The sequence below is a fragment of the Macaca mulatta genome, chromosome 2, assembly GCF_049350105.2.
Source record: "Macaca mulatta isolate MMU2019108-1 chromosome 2, T2T-MMU8v2.0, whole genome shotgun sequence".
NCBI lineage: Eukaryota > Metazoa > Chordata > Mammalia > Primates > Cercopithecidae > Macaca > Macaca mulatta.
This window is the reverse complement of record NC_133407.1, coordinates 159,800,279-159,820,648: the sequence shown is the minus strand read 5'-3', so window position 1 is coordinate 159,820,648 and position 20,370 is coordinate 159,800,279. Positions and strand designations below refer to the sequence as shown.

The following is a 20,370-nucleotide window of genomic DNA, read 5'->3' as shown; positions in this document are numbered from 1 at the left end:
AGTAAACTTCATTTTCTTGAGTGGCTTACGAATTAGCCCCTAAGGCAATTTAAAAATGTTCTAAGGAACTGAAATAAATAAGAACCACTAATATTTTCCATGGTAACAATGTTAAAATAAAATATTCTCAGACTAAGTTTTGGTATCCTTATTTAAGAAACCAATTATTTGATTGTCATTCCTTTCAATAATATGCTTATTTTGAATGGCTTACAATATATTCTATGTTCCACAAAATACACCTAAATAGTGAGGTATAATTAAATCTCTACTTCCTAACTGAGACAGTGTAAAAGTCTACAAGTTAAGATCACTGTACTCTAAAACCAAATTGCCTGGGTTCAAGTCTTGAGTCTAACTTCTTAGATGTATAACCTTGGGCAAGTTACATAAACCCTTTGTGGCCTTGATTTCCTCATCTGTAAATGCAAGTAAAGAGCACCTACTTCACAAAGCTGTTGTGAAGATATAAAGAGGTGACACATATCAAGGACAATAGTCTGGCATATAAAAAACATTCAATAAATGTTAGCAGTATTTGCTGTTCATTAATTATTTACTCATTTTTGGTTTTAAAAATTTATGCTGGTATAGGAATTCCTTAGGTCAAGACTGAAGACGATATTAGATCTTAAACCCAGCAACCCCATCTTGTATCATAGTATCTACAGGATAATGACCTCCGGAGAAAGAATCCTAAACGAGTACATCTCACTAGCTATCATGCCTCATAGGCTCCGGATATATATATTTTAGCCATGCTCCAACTATTTAATTGCTTTCCAGTTTCTTTAAAAATGTGTGTAGATCCTTGCAGGTCATATCTTACTGAATGTCTATAGCTTATGCAGCTGTAACACTCTCTCAGGGCACACTCGCATTGCAGTGCTGCAGATGCACCTGACTCCAATTTTTTGCAAAGTGTATTAATAAACAGACACTGAAGTGTTGGCCTTGATGGTCATCACTGAAACATTCAAAGTTAAGATATTATTGATAATATGTGGGTGATTCCTCCTTATTTCAAGATTAGATCCCTGGTCTACATCTTTCCTAAACAAATTAAGAATGTAATTCCAACAAGTTTAAGATGACCAAAAGAAAAAATATCAAAGAATTTAACTTTTTCCTATGTCTAAGTGTGGTGGGGCTAAACTAGTGCTTACTAAGGTTCTCCTTTCCTTCCTGGGTGTATAGAAGTATGGAAAAATTATATATCTATGACATTATTTTATATATATACATATTGTATATAAATGTATGGTATGTGTGCATGTATGTTTGTCACTGCGTATATATACACACACATATATGTATATATACACATAAACACACACATATACGCATATATACACATAAACACACATATATGTATATATACACATACATATACATATATATGTTTATATGCACATACATATACATATACATATATATATGTTTTCATTCACAGTTCCTGGCTGTCAATGCCCACAGCCTTTGTTATTTGTTAAGCAGTCAAAACCAAAAACATACCTTTTATTAAAGTATTTGGCCTTTTGTCCCTGGTTCCTGAAGCAGCTTCAGACCAGCTTCAGTGATAAAGGTGAAAGACAGTCATTTGTTAATATTCAAGTACTTTAGGCCTCAGAAGCAGGCCTCAGAAAACAGAATCTCTCTCTCTAATCTTCTCTTGCCATCCTTTCACATGCTCCTTTTTCCTCCCCATGGTAGGCCATAGGAACTAAAAATACACTTTAATTTTCTCCCACCTTTCTTACTGCTGGCCATAAGGAAATTCTCTGACCTACCTTGTCTGTCTGTAGGTCATAAGAACCCCATTTCCGAAGGGGACCTGCCTCAAACTGAGGAGAAAGGAATGTTCCACAGAGAGGCCAAAAAATTTGAACGGACAGAACTTCTTGGGTTTCCACACTCTATCTATTTGTATTAGATCGTACCCTTTTTGTCAAATCACATTTCTTCACAGTTGTCCATGATTCAACCATGACTATCCAATGAAACCTCCATAAAAGGCCCAAGAGGACAGGGTATGGAGAGCTTCCAGATAAACACATGGTGGTTACTAGGGGGTTGTGCATCCACCGAGGGCATAGAAGGTCCACGCCTTTTCTCCAATACCTTGCCCTTTGCATCTCTTCATCTGTATCCTTTACAATATCCTTTATAATAAAGTGGTAAATTTAAGTGTTTCCATGAGTTCTGTGAGCCACTCTAGGAAATTAACTGAACCCAAGGAAGGAGGTCAAGGGAACTTCAATTTATAGTCAGTCAGTCAGAAACACAGGCAAAACAACCTGGGGCTTGTCATTGGCATTGGAAGTAGAGCTCAGTCTTGTGGAACTGGGCCCTCAACCTGTGGGATCTGATACTATTTCCAGGTAGACGGTGTTGGAATTGAACTGGAGGACACCCAACTGGTGTCTGTTGCAGAAGTGATTGTTTGCTTGCTGGTGGGGAGAAATCCCTACACATTTGGTCATGGAAGTGTTCTGTGTCAATTGTTGTGTGAGGGCAGAAGAAAAACAGTTTGTTTTTAATACAATGTCCCAGACCTTTCTATTAGGCAGGGCCTTGTGCCTTGTTTCAGCCTATAAAATATAAGTGGTAGCGAAATGATCACTTCTGGGTTGAGCGATGTAAGACTCCTCCCTGTTGCCATATCCACATTCTCTTTTTCCTGGACAACACATACTGAGACAGTGGCTTCATAAAATGGAGGGAGTCTGGATCCTGAGTCACAGGATGAAAGAGCCACCAATGATCCATGTTAGTCTTGGCATGAGAAAGAAACTTGCTGTGCTATGCAAATGAGATTTAGAAGTTTGTTCCTGCAGCATAACTTAGACTAGTCTGATAAACGTACAGAGGTACTTCATTTCCTGCCTACACACTACTAAGTGACAACAGGGGTAAAGGAAGTGGGAGAAAATACGTACAAGGGGGCAGAAGTAAAGGAAGACCTGGAGAATGCTGGAAATCTCTGAAAAATGAGGAAGAAAAGTAGAAATACAGTAAGACAGCAAATCAATTTTACTTATGAAGTCCTAGGTTTATCATTTGGCACCTTTGTTCTGGCCTGGAGACATCTTTGCATACAGACAAAAATATTCCAAGAGCAATTCTTACCTTCGTAACTGAGCATTCTCACTTCTTAATGGTTGCATGGCCAGTGCTATCTCAACTTGAATATCTGTGTTTCCACTTACTGCTGGAAGTACAGATATACATGCCTCCATTTCTGTAACCAACCTCTGAATTTCTGAATCCTCTATAAAAGGAAACAGAAATGAGTAAAATCAATATTATATTTTTGGACAAGATTATTAGTATATATTACTAAAAAAGAAAATCTTTATAGGTATGTACATTCTTGTTATAAATTCAACTCAATTATTTATAAATCTATTATACAGGTTCCATTTTTCTCTTTCACGCTGCTGGTATTTGCTTCCTCAGAATTCTAAAGAAATTAAGTTCAGTAAACTAAAGATTAATCTTAAATCACAGGATTATTACATAAGTGAATTTTTTTTTTTTTTTTTTTTTTTTTTTTTAGTTCAGGAGTCAAGTAGGAATGTGACTTACACAAATTTCTTAGTGCATACTTACCAAGGGCCACAGTGGACTCCTATGATTGCTATAGGGTTTCCTATAATTGGTTATAGTATTAACATTTATAATACAACCTTTGATCCTAGCATAAGCAAACAGTTCACTTTAGGGGGTTAATATGGCAAAATATTGAGTGAGGGTCCGCTAAGATAGTTTCATTATTTAATTTTCTAAAGTAGATTGAACACAAGCCACCACATCTCATTTCATGTGACATCAAAGGGTTGTTAATAATTGTGGAGAGTGGATGTTTTTGAAGACTGCAAACAGACACAGGCATGGAAGGCAGATATTAATTCTTTTGCCTTTTATCTTTGCCCCTCATTCCCATTCATATTTACTATGGGCTAAAAGTACTTAAAATTATTTATTAATTATCTGATAACCAACAGGTTGAAAGTATATTCTAAGTTACAAAATGTATTCAGTTTCACAGATATTTTAACATCCTGATGAAAAGTACATATACACAGTAAACAACTGTGTTCAATTATCAAGCAGTCTTCTACCAATTTTTATTTATTTAGAGACGGAGTCTCACTCTGTTGCCCAGGCTGGAGTGCAGTGGTGCAATCTCGGCTCACTGCAACCTCTGCCTCCCGGGTTCAAGCGACTCTCCTGCCTCAGCCTCCTGAGTCGCTGGGATTGCAGGTAGCAGCCATCATGTCTGGCTTTTGTATTTCTGTAGAGATGGGGTTTCACCATGTTGGCCAGGTTGGTCTTGTACTCTTGACCTCAGGTGATTTGCCTGTCTCGGCCTCCCAAAGTGCTGGGATTACAGCTGTGAGACCCTGCGCTGGCCTTCTACCAATCTTTCGTAGAGCAGTTTCACTCATAGGCTTTGGAGGCTGGGACCTGGGCTCCACCACTGTCTGGAGCTATAACCTTGGTCAAGTATTTAACTCATTTTTTTAAAACAAATTAATCTTTTTGTAAAAAATTATTTATTTAAATCAACAAAGAAAAATTGTATAAATTTATCATGTACAATATGTTTTGAAATATGTATACATTGGGATGGTTAAATAGAGCTAATTAACATATGTATTACCTCACATATTTATCATTTTTTATAGCAAAAACACTTAAAATCTACTCTCTCAGTAATTTTTAATAAAATATTGTTAACTATAGTTATAATGTTATATAGTAGATCTCTTTAACTTATTCCTCCTACCTAATTGAAAGCGTGTATCCTTTGACCAGCATCTCAATTACTTAACTCTTGAAACCTGGTTTCTTCATGGTTAAATGGAGATAAAAACAGTAAAAACAGTACCTTACAGGATTGGTGAGAAGATTAAATGAGGTACTGTTTCTCCAAGTCTCAGTTTCCTCATCAGTAAAATGGGAGTGGTAACAGTACCACATAGGGCTGCTGGGAGGATTAAATGAGATAATGCACATAAAACACTTAGCACTGTGCTGGGCACATGGTAAGTGTTCAATAAATGACAGCCAATAGTATTATTATTACCATGATTATGTATCTGATTGTGAAAATGGTAATAAGTTGAAGGCTGAAAACACAGCAATTTTAATATACTAAATCTTTGGTTTAATGGTGCTACATTCATATAGCATTTTAAGATTTTTTGTCTGCAAACGTTAGGTATTCAATCAATGCTTCCACAATCAATTACTGTGTTTTCTAAGATGACAAAACTGTAACTCATTTCAAGCAAAAGTCATTACTATAGAATACATATACAGAATGGAAACAAATGAATATAATCTGGCTCAGAAACATTTCTCTTAAGAAAAAAAGTCCTAAAAATAAACTGAAAAGGGCATTAAGAAGGTATGGGTTACTTCTCAAAGCGAGATTTGTTAAACAACCTAACAGTTGGCTATTAAAGAAATGACAGGAAGGAATTCTCTGCATCTTTTTAAAATAGAAAGAATAATCAGTCTACTCAGGAAGTTAATCATTTATAGGTGTTCTCTAATTAAAATTTTTATCTGTATAAGTTCTCTTTGTTGAATCTTTTCAAGGTCTATTACCTAGTAGAATAAATACACACTTGCAAGCAAAACACTGAATGTTTGATATTCTCAAACACATTTGAAATCCACAGGAAAGAAGGGATCAAAACCTTAAAAAATAAGAATACAGTAAGTAGAACTCATTTTCTTACTAGCTCAAAACACAGTTCTATGGAAAACACCACAAACTCCATTTAAATGATAGCTAAATAATATGACATTGCTATTTAGTATAACACCATACATACTACAGAAAATTATAAGTCCCATCTACCTTGTTCTGCTACCAGGGCCTTGAGCTCTCCCAACAAATATTTTATAATTCTAACTTTTTCAGCTGTCTCATTCACATTTTTTGCCTTCTGTACATCCTTGACTGTTTTTGTATCTCGCACACGTATGTTTAAATCCTTTCTTTCACTTGTGGTCTCTCTAATTTTCTCTCTGGCACATTTTTCTTCATTAGTGGCCAAGAAAGCTGGTTGTGACTGAGTAGGGCTTCGGTGTGTCTGACTGTCCAGATGTGTTTCTTTTCCATGAGATCGAAAAAGAGACAAATATGTTTGAAAACATTTTAGTAGGTCTGTTTCCTTATGAAATCCTTGTTGTGGCGGAATTCCATTAACAAAGCCCAGTTGCTGCAATGTTGGAACAGCTGATATGTCAGTTTTGGGCAGACTACATGGAACTCCAGGACTGGTATTAAATGAATTCCTTAGAATATCAGTACAGGTTGTAGAAACTGTTTTATCTTGTGATGCAAACTGACTGTCACCATCAGTTTGAACTTCCTGAAGAAAGAGAAAAACACGTCTTCAGAAGTATGAGCACTCATTTGTAGGTATTAATTACAACAAACTCAAACATATGAAATATATTTATTAAAAGTTTATTAATATATTTGTTTTGTGAATATTTAATAAGTAGTTACTACTATATTTTGAGGATATACTGTAGTCTGTATAACTACTCCCATACGGTTAGACATTTAAGTAACAGCCAGTTTTTCACTGCTAAAACATCTCTGTAAATATGTTTGTGCAAAAGCTTATTGTACGTTTGAACTTAAATTTTCTTATGATGTAATTTCCCAAAGTGGACTAATTTTTGATGCTTTTAAACCATCTGTGGTATTTGTAAACAGTCTATTTTAGTCATGGCCTTGTAATGCTCCCATATTACAGGGTAAACTAAGCTTTAAAAAACAAGAATCTTTATTGTACTGAGGAAAAAATCCAACTTACTTACTTTGAAGCTAAAAATATTAGTAAGTTTCTGATATTAGAAACTTGCTTATTAATAATAATACTAATTATAACAAACTCAAATATATGGTTACTACTCCTAACCATATAGTAGTTACATAGACTATGGTATATCCACAAAATACAGTATTAACAAGTTATTAAAAATTCACAAAGGGTATATATTAATAAACATGTTTTAAATAAAGTATTAAGTGAAAGAAGCAGTATATAAGACTGCATAAAGTTTACTTATAACTTTATTTTAAAAGGAAAGCAAAGTTAACAAATACAAACCAGAAACTAAAACCTGTACAGATGATTAAACGATTGGAAAGAACTCTATCAGCGTGTTAAAAGGAGTTGTACTTGGGTGGTCAGTATGGTTGATTTTTTTTTTCCCCCTACTGATCTCTTCCCCTCTAATGATCTCTTTCCCTCTTTCTCCTTCATTATTGTCTTCTTCATTATTGTCATTAAAACATAGGTAAAACTTTTCTTTCTTTTTTTGAGACAGAGTCTCACTCTGTAGCCCAGACCGGAGTGCAGTAGCACCATCTCACTCGCTGCTAACTCCCCCTCCTCGGTCCCGGTTCAAGCAATTCCTGCCTCAGCCTCCCAAGTAGCTGGGATTACAGGCATGTGCCACCATACCCAGCTAATTTCTGTATTTTCAGTAGAGATGGAGTTTCACCACGTTGGCCACGCTGGTGTTGAACTCCAGACCTCGTGATCCACCCACCTCGGCCTCCCAAAGGGCTGGGATTACAGGCATGAGCCACAGTGCCTGGCCATAAATAGGTAAAACTTTTATAGCAAAAAATAAATAAATAAATAAATAAATAAATAAATAAACAACTGATCTTTAAATCCTAGTGCATTAAGTTACAATCAATAAATTCAACAGTCCTTCCCGAATGACTGCTATAAGTGAATAGTTACTTATGTAGTATACAAACTGTACGCACAGAATGAACCTGTGGACGGCAGGGTGGCCGCTGAGGTGACCAGACTGGGGTGGAGGTACATAAGCCATAACTAGAATGAGGAGTTGCCTGAGATTCTGTAAGTAAGAGGGAGAAAAAATCAATCACATATCCTACTTTTTATACAATAACCAAGCAATTTAATTAGAACTTACACTCATGATTTTTAAACAGCATTCATACTCACCAGCGTGAGATAAAGCATGGCATGGTACAGCAGGAATTCCATTAGGGATGTTCTTTGAAGTCAAGTCATTCATCAGTGACATCTGAGTCTGCACATGCTCACAGAGGGCTTGGTATATTATGGGTGAATACATTCTATAATGATCTTGCAATGACCAATTTTCTAGGTCTGATGTGTCTCTTTCACTTCTAGCAGAAGCTTCATTAGGTATCGGTTTCTTATTATCTGCAGATGCTAATGTGGAAAAAGAAAAAAAGTTCTTGAAATATGATTCTTCAAAAATTCTTACCGTAAGATTTTAAGAGAAGAAAGGGCTCTCAGAAGTAGTACAATTCATCACATACTTCATAGAAGGGCTTTACCACTTTCCCCAGTCAAAAATCATCTATACTAATTCTTACAATTCCCATTTTTTTATGCTACTTGCCATGTGTAAAATCTCTCCTTCAATTTTAACACTTCTTTTAAGGGAGTTATATTATCCCTAAAGTCCAATCAAACTCCTTCACCTTGTTCCTCGTCAGTTCATGTTGTCAAGGGAAAATGGAATAGGAAAGAGAATAGTTGGTACAATTCTGATGCTTTGGGTCCTCAAAAACAAAACAAAACCAATCAAACAAACAAAATCTTAGCCTGGCATTTAAAGTTTTCCAAAGCTTGACCACAACCTACTTTTCCAACTATTGTCCCATCACCCCCAACTCAAATTTTTCATTTCAGCCAGGCCAATTTAGTTACCCAACAAGCTTTTTTCACCTTCCAATAACATTGTTCATGATGAACCATTCCTTCCAATCCAATTCTAACCACTCACCAAGGCTCATCTGAGTTTCCTTCTTCCATGAAACCTTTTGCAATCCAATCATTCCAGTCTAGTGACTACTCTTCACCACCCCAGAGCACATATTGTCTATACAAATCATATGCCACTGACACACTGCCTTATATTGCTTATCTTTCATCCTCCTGCCTTTCTGACTAAACCGTAAGTTTCTTTAAGCAGGGCTGTACTTCATTATTTCATCTGACAGAGCCTAGTATTAGTCTATGAACAAGGTAGAATTAATGAAGTATTAACAAAGTAATAAGTAAAAAATAACAAAGTTTTCTACATAGCACTACCTATAGATTGGTATAACAATCTGAAATCTATTTCCCTAATTTGATCCCCTTCCCAAATGTTTTTTTAAAACACTATTAACAGAAATGAGAATATTCTGGTAAATCATAGGTTATCAGTATACAAAACAAATTTAGAAAAACATATGGCTAATTGTCACACCTACCAAAGCTAAACATACATATATCTATGACATAACAATTCCACTCCCAGTTATACACCAATAGAAATGAGTGCTTATGTCTACTGAAAGACATGTACAAGACAGTTCACAGCAGCTTGATTTGCAGTAGCCCAAAGCTGAAAACACCAAATAGCCATGAATAGCAGAAATGGATAAACTGTGGTATACTCACAGGCTGGAATACTATATAGCATTAAAAAAACAACAAAGTACTGATATATATACAACTACCTGGATATTTAATGCGCATCAGGCTGAGTGAAAGTAGTCAAACACAAGGGCGCATAGTGTTCAATCACATTTAGAGAAGTCCTCAAACAGGTAAAAGTCACAAATGGAAATAAAAGTCAGGAAAATGGTTACACAGGGATGAGGGTCTAGGTGATGGTGAGGGTACTGACAGGGAGGGAGCCCTGCAGGGTGCTAAAAATTTTCTATATATTGATCTAGGTGGTGGCTACAGGGGTGTATACATATGCAAAAGTTTATTGAGATTTATGTACCTTAAAATTAGTTACGAAAAGTATTCCTTATTTTTTAAAAAAACAAAATAATTAAAAATTTAAAACTAGAGAATCCCTCAAATATACAGTTTATTGAAAATAAAAACATTACTAAAAGCATAAAACTTCCATGTAAAAGCAAAAACAGAAAAAGTTAAAGGCAGATTAAATACTATAACCGGTGAAAATAGAAAAAAAAATTAAAGAAAAATACTTAATATTTGACTATGAAAATGGCTGAAGATATCAGATGCTTTCCTTTTGACTTGGGGTATGTTTCCTTTTGAGATGATCTATTCCTATGAATGTACTTTCCAGACCTAAATACAAGCTTTAACACTTATTAGCTGAGTAACCTTGGGCAAATTAACTTCTCTTGACCTCTTTTTCTTCATCAGAAAAATTGTAATAATGCCTATTTTATAAGATTATTGTGAGATGTAAATGAAGTAACACTTGTAAATTTCTTAAATCAATATCTAGCACACAGTAAAAACTCAATGTTAAATATCACCAAATAGCTGCACTCTTACAATAGACAAGCAAATATATCATATTCATAAATCATGCTATCTGATGTCAGTAATAAACCTCTGAACATGTCCCCTCTGAGATTATTAAAATCAAGAGTAATAAGAGTTACCTTCACTATCTGAACAGATCAGCTCAAACAAAACTGGTTAATAAACTTCTATAAAGCAAATACTATTTCTTACTGGAAATACAATTTTATAATAAGTCAAATGGAAAAGCCCTCTAAAATATTTTAACTTTGAAATCTAAAATGATAGAGGGCGAGATCATAGCCCATGACCATCTAGCATACCACAAGTCCTTTCCTCTTGATTCCTGGGTCTTTTCTTCTGCTCTTGGATTTCCTCTGGTCCTTAAGAATTGGCTAGTTTGAGGAATTCTCAGATTTCACACACAGGTCACAGCATCAGGCTCTCATTTACTTTCTTTTCAAGGCATGGTTTTCACGGTCTCTAATAAAGCTGAGCTACATTATGCCTCAGCCAGCAGATGTCATCAACTAACATAAATTAATAAATTCCAAACCTATTTCTTAAAAATCAAAGCCTTAGAACTAAAATGACTTCTTTTGCTCCTTTATAAACTCAAGTCCACACAAAACTCTACTGATAATGTTGAGTAACTTTACTTAACAATATGAAGTCTTAAAGCAAACAATCCAAGTTAGAAACCGTAAGGGAAAGACTGCAGTTATATGACTACTACACAATTTTAAAATAAAACTAATGACCAAATGAGTCTGTTATTACGCCAATACAAATGAAGTATATTTTCTTGCTCTTGTTAATTACACCAACACACTCTACATGAAAATTTTAGCTATTGGTGTGGTAATATGTTTAAGTGATATCAGGTGATAACTAAAATTCACGAAAGGAATGTATTCATTTACTCAGTCCACAAAACTTTTTTAGTCCCTGAAGTCTAGCTGCTGTGCAAGCACTGTCTGACAGGAAGTTATTCCTGCCACTCGAATATAGAACACACATCCAGTGCAGGTAAGAGCCACTGGATGCCTACTATCAATTGAAAGATGTGAGAACACCTGGCCTTTATGAGGTGCAATCAATGCTCAAAGGATTTTTGCCTGTGGTTGGTTTAGTTCCCCAAGATGAAGACAGCAATATATATTACTAAAAGCAAAATCATCAAAGTATTCAACACAGTTATCATATGTAAAAGCTCCTTATTTAAAAAATACGTATTTTATTTAATGCCAGAGCACTCTCAAAAAAGCTCAATACAATTCTGGAAGGGTTTCTCTGCCTCCTTACTCCCAGAATGCATCATGGTGTGCTTACCTAACTCCATAGGCATTCAATGATTGGGTAGGTCTCAGATAGAAAGTACATGAGGGGGCCATTCCCCAGAAGACAGTTAACACAAAATAGCAAGATAATGTGTGTTAAAAGTAAAATAATACATGGATACTAGTTAACATACTGTAATAGACTGCTTAAAGTTCTTTATGATTACCTCATTTGGAGAGAGATGGTAAACAGAACAAGTGATGAGCTTGGATTTTGTGTATTGTTGAGCATTGTGGTAACAGAGCAAAATCTTGTATTATTGGTTAACAGCTGCCAACCACATACACACACACAATTAGGAACTAATTTCTAATATTGCAACCCTAAAGAAGATTGTCCTGTGGAACTAGGTCCTTCCTTCAGATTAAGAAAATATGGGAGAAACAACAATAGGAATATTGCACCCTGATCACAGGCCAGAACTGCTGATTCGGCTGTAATCCAAATAAGAATTTAATGCTATGGACTCAGAAAGCCAGAATCTTCCATCTGCCAATCCAAATCCACCTCTACTGGTCTTTCACCCTGCTCTCCCTGGAATGCTGATCTATATGGGCTGCAAAGAGACAGTCCTTCAATATGTCTTGCTGTATATACCAAAAAAGCAAGGCTTTGACCTGAACTCCTTACCTGGGCCACTTCTCAGGGTTGTGTTTGCAGTGAGCAACCTTGAAGGATGAGGTAAGGTTTCCCTCTGGGACAAGCACAGGTTTGATTACTGCTTACTATCAAAGTGACCGATTCCCCAAGCTCAGTGTTCCTCAGCTGCAACCTAAACCTGTGCATCCATATGGGTCCACCGTATCACCTCAACGGGAACTAGGGTGAATAAGAACCAACACAATATGCTGATGCACATACTGCTGCCTGTGCTGTGAGTAATAAAGTCCTTCGTCTCTGATCCAGTAGTCTTGTCTTCTGCTAGCATCCATGACACAGTAAGACTAGCTTACTAGCTTGTAAAAGTCAAATCCCAGACCTGATATACATCAGTAGGGCTTCAGTTGGGTTCAATCCAATGGGAGTCTTGGCATATCAAGGAAAGGAAGAAGCATGAAGTCAGGATATACACTTATTCCTGCTCCCCTTCTATGAGGCCACCTTGGGCTGACTTCGTCCTTTCAATGAAGCTCACTGCTCTTCTCAAGGTAGCATAGTCTACAAACAGTATCTCTTTCTAGATTCAGTAATCTTTCTCTCTCCTAATCCCTTATGGTCTAGAGATGGTAACAGCTCTGCTGCTGCTGCTGCTAGCACTAGGCTCGTGCGACCTAGTAGGCAAAACCTGTGGTCTTCCTATACCCTACTCATATCTTTATGAGTCCCTTTGTAAATAAACATAAACCCTCCTCGAATTACCTCAACTTGAGTGCTGCCATCTGTTTCTTGTTGGAATTCTGACTGACAGAAGCAGTTAAGTCAGGGTCCAATAAGCTGATACTGTGACACCCATTGTCAGTCACATACATCGCAAATAATAGTTGCTTGAGGAAAGGTGCCCTGGATAAGAAATAACCTGCCTACAGACAAAAAGGAGACTGCTACCACTCCTTTCTTTCTCAATTGCGCCCCAATAAAAAGACCTCTGCTTTAAGAGTTAAGGCCAGGGTTTAGCACTCTTTTTCTTAAAAGGTCAAATAAATATTTTAGGTTCAGCAGGCCAGATGATCTCTGTCACAACTACTCAACTCTGCCACTGCAGGACAAAAACAGCTAATAAAAACACATTAATAAATTAGCTTGGCTGCATTCTAGTAAAATCTTATTTACAAAATAAAATAACTAAACATTACTTAAAAAACTGGCTGTAATGTGCTGAGCTTAGACCAATGCTATCCAATAGAAATATAATGCAAATCATATATGTAACTTAAAATTTCCAGTAACTGCGGCGGAGCAAGATGGCCGAATAGGAACAGCTCCAGTCTCCAGCTCCCAGCGCAAGCGACACAGAAGACAGGTGATTTCTGCATTTTCAACTGAGGTACTGGGTTGATCTCACTAGGGAGTGCCGGACAATCGGTGCTGGTCAGCTGCTGCAGCCCGACCAGCAAGAGCCTCACCTGGGAAGCGCAAGGCGGAAGGGAATCCCTTTTCCTAGCCAGAGGAACTGAGACACACAACACCTGGAAAATTGGGTAACTCCCACCCTAATACTGCACTTTACCAAGGGTCTTAGCAAACGGGCACACCAGGAGATTATATCCCACACCTGGCCGGGAGGGTCCCACGCCCACGGAGCCTCCCTCATTGCTAGCACAGCAGTCTGCGATCTAATGGCAAGGCAGCAGCCAGGCTGGGGGAGGGGTGCCCGCCATTGCTGAGGCTTAAGTAGGTAAACAAAGCCGCTGGGAAGCTCGAACTGGGTGGAGCTCACAGCAGCTCAAGGAGGCCTGCCCGTCTCTGTAGACTCCACCTCTGGGGACAGGGCACAGCTAAACAACAACAACAACAACAACAACAAAAAGCAGCAGAAACCTCTGCAGATGCAAACGACTCTGTCTGACAGCTTTGAAGAGAGCAGTGGATCTCCCAACACGGAGGCTGAGATCTGAGAACAGACAGACTGCCTGCTCAAGTGGGTCCCTGACCCCTGAGTAGCCTAACTGGGAGACATCCCCCACTAGGGGCAGACCGACACCCCACACCTCAAACGGTGGAGTACACCCCTGAGAGGAAGCTTCCAAAGCAAGAATCAGACAGGTACACTCGCTGTTCAGCAATATTCTATCTTCTGCAGCCTCTGCTGCTGATATCCAGGCAAACAGGGTCTGGAGTGGACCTCAAGCAATCTCCAACAGACCTACAGCTGAGGGTCCTGACTATTAGAAGGAAAACTAACAAACAGGAAGGACACCCACACCAAAACCCCATCAGTACGTCACCATCATCAAAGACCAGAGGCAGATAAAACCACAAAGATGGGGAAAAAGCAGGGCAGAAAAGCTGGAAATTCAAAAAATAAGAGTGCATCTCTCCCTGCAAAGGAACGCAGCTCATCGCCAGCAACGGATCAAAGCTGGACGGAGAATGACTTTGACAAGATGAGAGAAGAAGGCTTCAGTCCATCAAACTTCTCAGAGCTAAAGGAGGAATTACGTACCCAGTGCAAAGAAACTAAAAATCTTGAAAAAAGAGTGGAAGAATTGATAACTAGAATAATTAATGCAGAGAAGGCCATAAATGAACTGACAGAGATGAAAACCATGACACGAGAAATACGTGACAAATGCACAAGCTTCAGTAACCGACTTGATCAACTGGAAGAAAGAGTATCAGCAATTGAGGATCAAATAAATGAAATGAAGCGAGAAGAGAAATCTAAAGAAAAAAGAAGAAAAAGAAATGAACAAGGCCTGCAAGAAGTATGGGATTAGGTAAAAAGACCAAATCTACGTCTGATTGGGGTGCCTGAAAGTGAGGGGGAAAATGGAACCAAGTTGGAAAACACTCTTCAGGATATCATCCAGGAGAACTTCCCCAACCTAGTAGGGCAGGCCAACATTCAAATTCAGGAAATACAGAGAACGCCACAAAGATACTCCTCGAGAAGAGCAACTCCAAGACACATAATTGCCAGATTCACCAAAGTTGAAATGGAGGAAAAAATCTTAAGGGCAGCCAGAGAGAAAGGTCAGGTTACCCACAAAGGGAAGCCCATCAGACTAATAGCAGATCTCTCGGCAGAAACTCTACAAGCCAGAAGAGAGTGGGGCCCAATATTCAACATTCTTAAAGAAAATAATTTTAAACCCAGAATTTCATATCCAGCCAAACTAAGTTTCATAAGTGAAGGAGAAATAAAATCCTTTCCAGATAAGCAAATGCTTAGAGATTTTGTCACCACCAGGCCTGCCTCACAAGAGGCCCTGAAGGAAGCACTAAACATGGAAAGGAACAACTGGTACCAGCCATTGCAAAAACATGCCAAAATGTAAAGACCATCAAGGCTAGGAAGAAACTGCATCAACTAACGAGCAAAATAACCAGTTAATATAATGGCAGGATCAAGTTCACACATAACAATATTAACCTTAATTGTAAATGGGCTAAATGGTCCAATTAAAAGACATAGACTGGCAAACTGGATAAAGAGTCAAGACCCATCAGTCTGCTGTATTCAGGAGACCCATCTCACATGCAGAGACATACATAGGCTCAAAATAAAGGGATGGAGGAAGATCTACCAAGCAAATGGAGAACAAAAAAAAGCAGGGGTTGCAATACTAGTCTCTGATAAAACAGACTTTAAACCATCAAAGATCAAAAGAGACAAAGAAGGCCATTACATAATGGTAAAGGGATCAATTCAACAGGAAGAGCTAATGATCCTAAATATATATGCACCCAACACAGGAGCACCCAGATTCATAAAGCAAGTCCTTAGAGACTTACAAAGAGACTTAGACTCCCATACAATAATAATGGGAGATTTCAACACCCCACTGTCAACATTAGACAGATCAACGAGACAGAAAGTTAACAAGGATATCCAGGAATTGAACTCATCTCTGCAGCAAGCGGACCTAATAGACATCTACAGAACTCTCCACCCCAAATCAACAGAATATACATTCTTCTCAGCACCACATCACACTTATTCCAAAATTGACCACATAATTGGAAGTAAAGCACTCCTCAGCAAATGTACAAGAACAGAAATTATAACAAACTGTCTCTCAGACCACAGTGCAATCAAACTAGAACTCAGGACTAAGAAACTCAATGAAAACCGCTCAACTACATGGAAACTGAATAACCTGCTCCTGAATGACTACTGGGTACATAACGAAATGAAGGCAGAAATAAAGATGTTCTTTGAAACCAATGAGAACAAAGATACAACATACCAGAATCTCTGGGACACATAAGCAGTGTGTAGAGGGAAATTTATAGCGCTAAATGCCCACAAGAGACAGCTGGAAAGATCTAAAATTGACACTGTAACATCACAATTAAAAGAACTAGAGAAGCAAGAGCAAACACATTCAAAAGCTAGCAGAAGGCAAGAAATAACTAAGATCAGAGCAGAACTGAAGGAGATAGAGACACAAAAAACCCTCCAAAAAATCAATGAATCCAGGAGTTAGTTTTTTGAAAAGATCAACAAAATTGATAGACTGCTAGCAAGACTAATAAAGAAGAAAAGAGAGAAGAATCAAATAGACGCAATAAAAAATGATAAAGAGGATATCACCACTGACCCCACAGAAATACAAACTACCATCAGAGAATACTATAAACACCTCTACGCAAATAAACTAGAAAATCTAGAAGAAATGGATAATTTCCTGGACACTTACACTCTCCCAAGACTAAACCAGGAAGAAGCTGAATCCCTGAATAGACCAATAGCAGGCTCTGAAATTGAGGCAATAATTAATAGCCTACCAACCAAAAAAAGTCCAGGACCAGATGGATTCACAGTTGAATTCTACCAGAGGTACAAGGAGGAGCTGGTGCCATTCCTTCTGAAATTATTCCAATCAACAGAAAAAGAGGGAATCCTCCCTAACTCATTTTATGAGGCCAACATCATCCTGATACCAAAGCCTGGCAGAGACACAACAAAAAAAGAAAATTTTAGACCAATATCCCTGATGAACATCGATGCAAAAATCCTCAATAAAATACTGGCAAACCGGATCCAGCAGCACATCAAAAAGCTTATCCACCATGATCAAGGGGGCTTCACCCCTGGGATGCAAGGCTGGTTCAACATATGCAAATCAATAAATGTAATCCAGCATATAAACAGAACCAAAGACAAAAACCACATGATTATCTCAATAGATGCAGAAAAGGCCTTTGACAAAATTCAACAGCCCTTCATGCTAAAAATGCTCAATGAATTCGGTATTGATGGAACGTATCTCAAAATCGTAAGAGCTATTTATGACAAACCCACAGCCAATATCATACTGAATGGGCAAAAACTGGAAAAATTCCCTTTGAAAACTGGCACAAGACAGGGATGCCCTCTCTCACCACTCCTATTCAACACAGTGTTGGAAGTTCTGGCTAGGGCAATCAGGCAAGAGAAAGAAATCAAGGGTATTCAGTTAGGAAAAGAAGAAGTCAAATTGTCCCTGTTTGCAGATGACATGATTCTATATTTAGAAAACCCCATCATCTCAGCCCAAAATCTCCTTAAGCTGATAAGCAACTTCAGCAAAGTCTCAGGATACAAAAGTAATGTGCAAAAATCACAAGCATTCTTATACATCAGCAACAGACAAACAGAGACCCAAATCATGAATGAACTTCCATTCACAATTGCTTCAAAGAGAATAAAATACCTAGAAATCCAACTTACAAGGGATGTAAAGGACCTCTTCAAAGAGAACTACAAACCACTGCTCAGTGAAATAAAAGAGGACACAAACAAATGGAAGAACATACCATGCTCATGGATAGGAAGAATCAATATCGTGAAAATGGCCATACTGCCCAAGGTAATTTAGAGATTCAATGCCATCCCCATCAAGCTACCAATGAGTTTCTTCACAGAATTGGAAAAAACTGCTTTAAAGTTCAAATGGAACCAAAAAAGAGCCCGTATTGCCAAGACAATCCTAAGTCAAAAGAACAAAGCTGGAGGCATATGCTACCTGACTTCAAACTATACTACAAGGCTACAGTAACCAAAACAGCATGGTACTGGTACCAAAACAGAGATCTAGACCAATGGAACAGAACAGAGTCCTCAGAAATAATACCACACATCTACAGCCATCTGATCTTTGACAAACCTGAGAAAAACAAGAAATAGGGAAAGGATTCCCTATTTAATAAATGGTGCTGGGAAAACTGGCTAGCCATTAAGTACAAAGCTGAAACTGGATCCTTTCCTTACTCCTTATACGAAAATTAATTTAAGATGGATTAGAGACTTAAATGTTAGACCTAAAACCATAAAAACCCTAGAAGAAAACCTAGGTAATACCATTCAGGACATAGGCATGGGCAAGGACTTCATGTCTAAAACACCAAAAGCAACAGCAACAAAAGCCAAAATTGACAAATGGGATCTAATTAAACTGAAGAGCTTCTGCACAGCAAAAGAAACTACCATCAGAGTGAACAGGCAACCTACAGAGTGGGAGAAAATTTTTGCAATCTACTCATCTGACAAAGGGCTAATATCCAGAACCTACAAAGAACTCAAACAAATTTACAAGAAAAAAACAAACAACCCCATCAAAAAGTGGGCAAAGGATATGAACAGACATTTCTCAAAAGAAGACATTCATACAGCCAATAGACACATGAAAAAATGCTCATCATCACTGGCCATCAGAGAAATGCAAATCAAAACCACAATGAGATACCATCTCACACCAGTTAGAATGGCAATCATTAAAAAGTCAGGAAACAACAGGTGCTGGAGAGGATGTGGAGAAATAGGAACACTTTTACACTGTTGGTGGGATTGTAAACTAGTTCAACCACTGTGGAAAACAGGATGGCGATTCCTCAAGGATCTAGAAGTAGAAGTACCATATGACCCAGCCATCCCATTACTGGGTATATACCCAAAGGATTATAAATCATGCTGCTATAAAGACACATGCACACGAATGTTTACTGCGGCACTATTCACAATAGCAAAGACTTGGAATCAACCCAAATGTCCATCAGTGACAGACTGGATTAAGAAAATGTGGCACATATACACCATGGAATACTATGCAGCCATAAAAAAGGACGAGTTTGTGTCCTTTGTAGGGACATGGATGCAGCTGGAAACCATCATTCTCAGCAAACTATCGCAAGAACAGAAAACCAAACACCGCATGCTCTCACTCATAGGTGGGAACTGAACAATGAGATCATTTGGACTTGGGAAGGGGAACATCACACACTGGGGCCTATCATGGGGAGGGGGGAGGGGGGAGGCACTGCACTGGGAGTTATACCTGATGTAAATGACGACTTGATGGGTGCAGCACACCAACATGGCACAAGTATACATATGTAACAAACCTGCACGTTATGCACATGTACCCTAGAACTTAAAGTATAATAATAATAATAAAAAAAATTACAGAAGAAAAGGGAAAAAAAAGATAGATGATTGATTGACTGATTGATAGAATAAAAGAATAGAACCAAAATACAAAAAAAAAAAATTTCCAGTAACTACATAAATAGGTAAAATTACTTTTCATATTTATTTAAATCAATATATCCAAAATATTAACATAATAACCGAATTATTATATATATAATATGTATAATAACTGAAATTTTGTATTAAATCTTCTAAATCTAGCATATATTTTACATAAAGCACAATCTAGATGCTAAATTCTCATCAGAAATACTTGGTCTATATTCAGATTTAATAAAATTTACACTTGAAAAGGTAGGTTCACATGCCCAAGTTATTCCAAACATACTTAAAAGTTTTATAATAACTGGATCAATTACAGTTTTCAAATTTAATTGTAAATTAATTTAAATTAAATAACATTAAACATTCAATTCCTTGGTCGTACTAGTCATATTTCAAGTGCTGAATAGCCACATGTGGCCAGTGGCTACCATCTTGAATAGTACAGGTCATAATATAAGGCTATTGTTACTGGCTTCCAAGATGAGTTACGTTTCCCCTGCCTTAGTTCTCTACCTTGGGACTATCTGAAACATCAACCTCTAGTCCCACGAATGCTCTACTGACACTTTCTCAGCCTCCTTG

General features: G+C 37.6%; 1 protein-coding gene across 4 annotated transcripts in view; it reads right to left on the bottom strand.

Annotated features, from left to right (window-relative positions):
* CCDC14 (coiled-coil domain containing 14) overlaps window positions 1–20,370 on the bottom strand; it is a 73,251-nt gene that overhangs the window by 46,669 nt on the left and 6,212 nt on the right. For all 4 annotated transcript variants that reach the window (XM_015130025.3, XM_077993783.1, XM_001106787.5 and 1 more), the window contains exons 6-9: window positions 8,019–8,252; window positions 7,814–7,908; window positions 5,876–6,392; window positions 3,130–3,271 (exon numbers count right to left, since the gene is read on the bottom strand). In XM_015130025.3, the coding sequence (XP_014985511.2) occupies window positions 3,130–3,271; window positions 5,876–6,392; window positions 7,814–7,908; window positions 8,019–8,252 (988 nt within the window). The remainder of the gene's footprint in view (window positions 1–3,129; window positions 3,272–5,875; window positions 6,393–7,813; window positions 7,909–8,018; window positions 8,253–20,370) is intronic.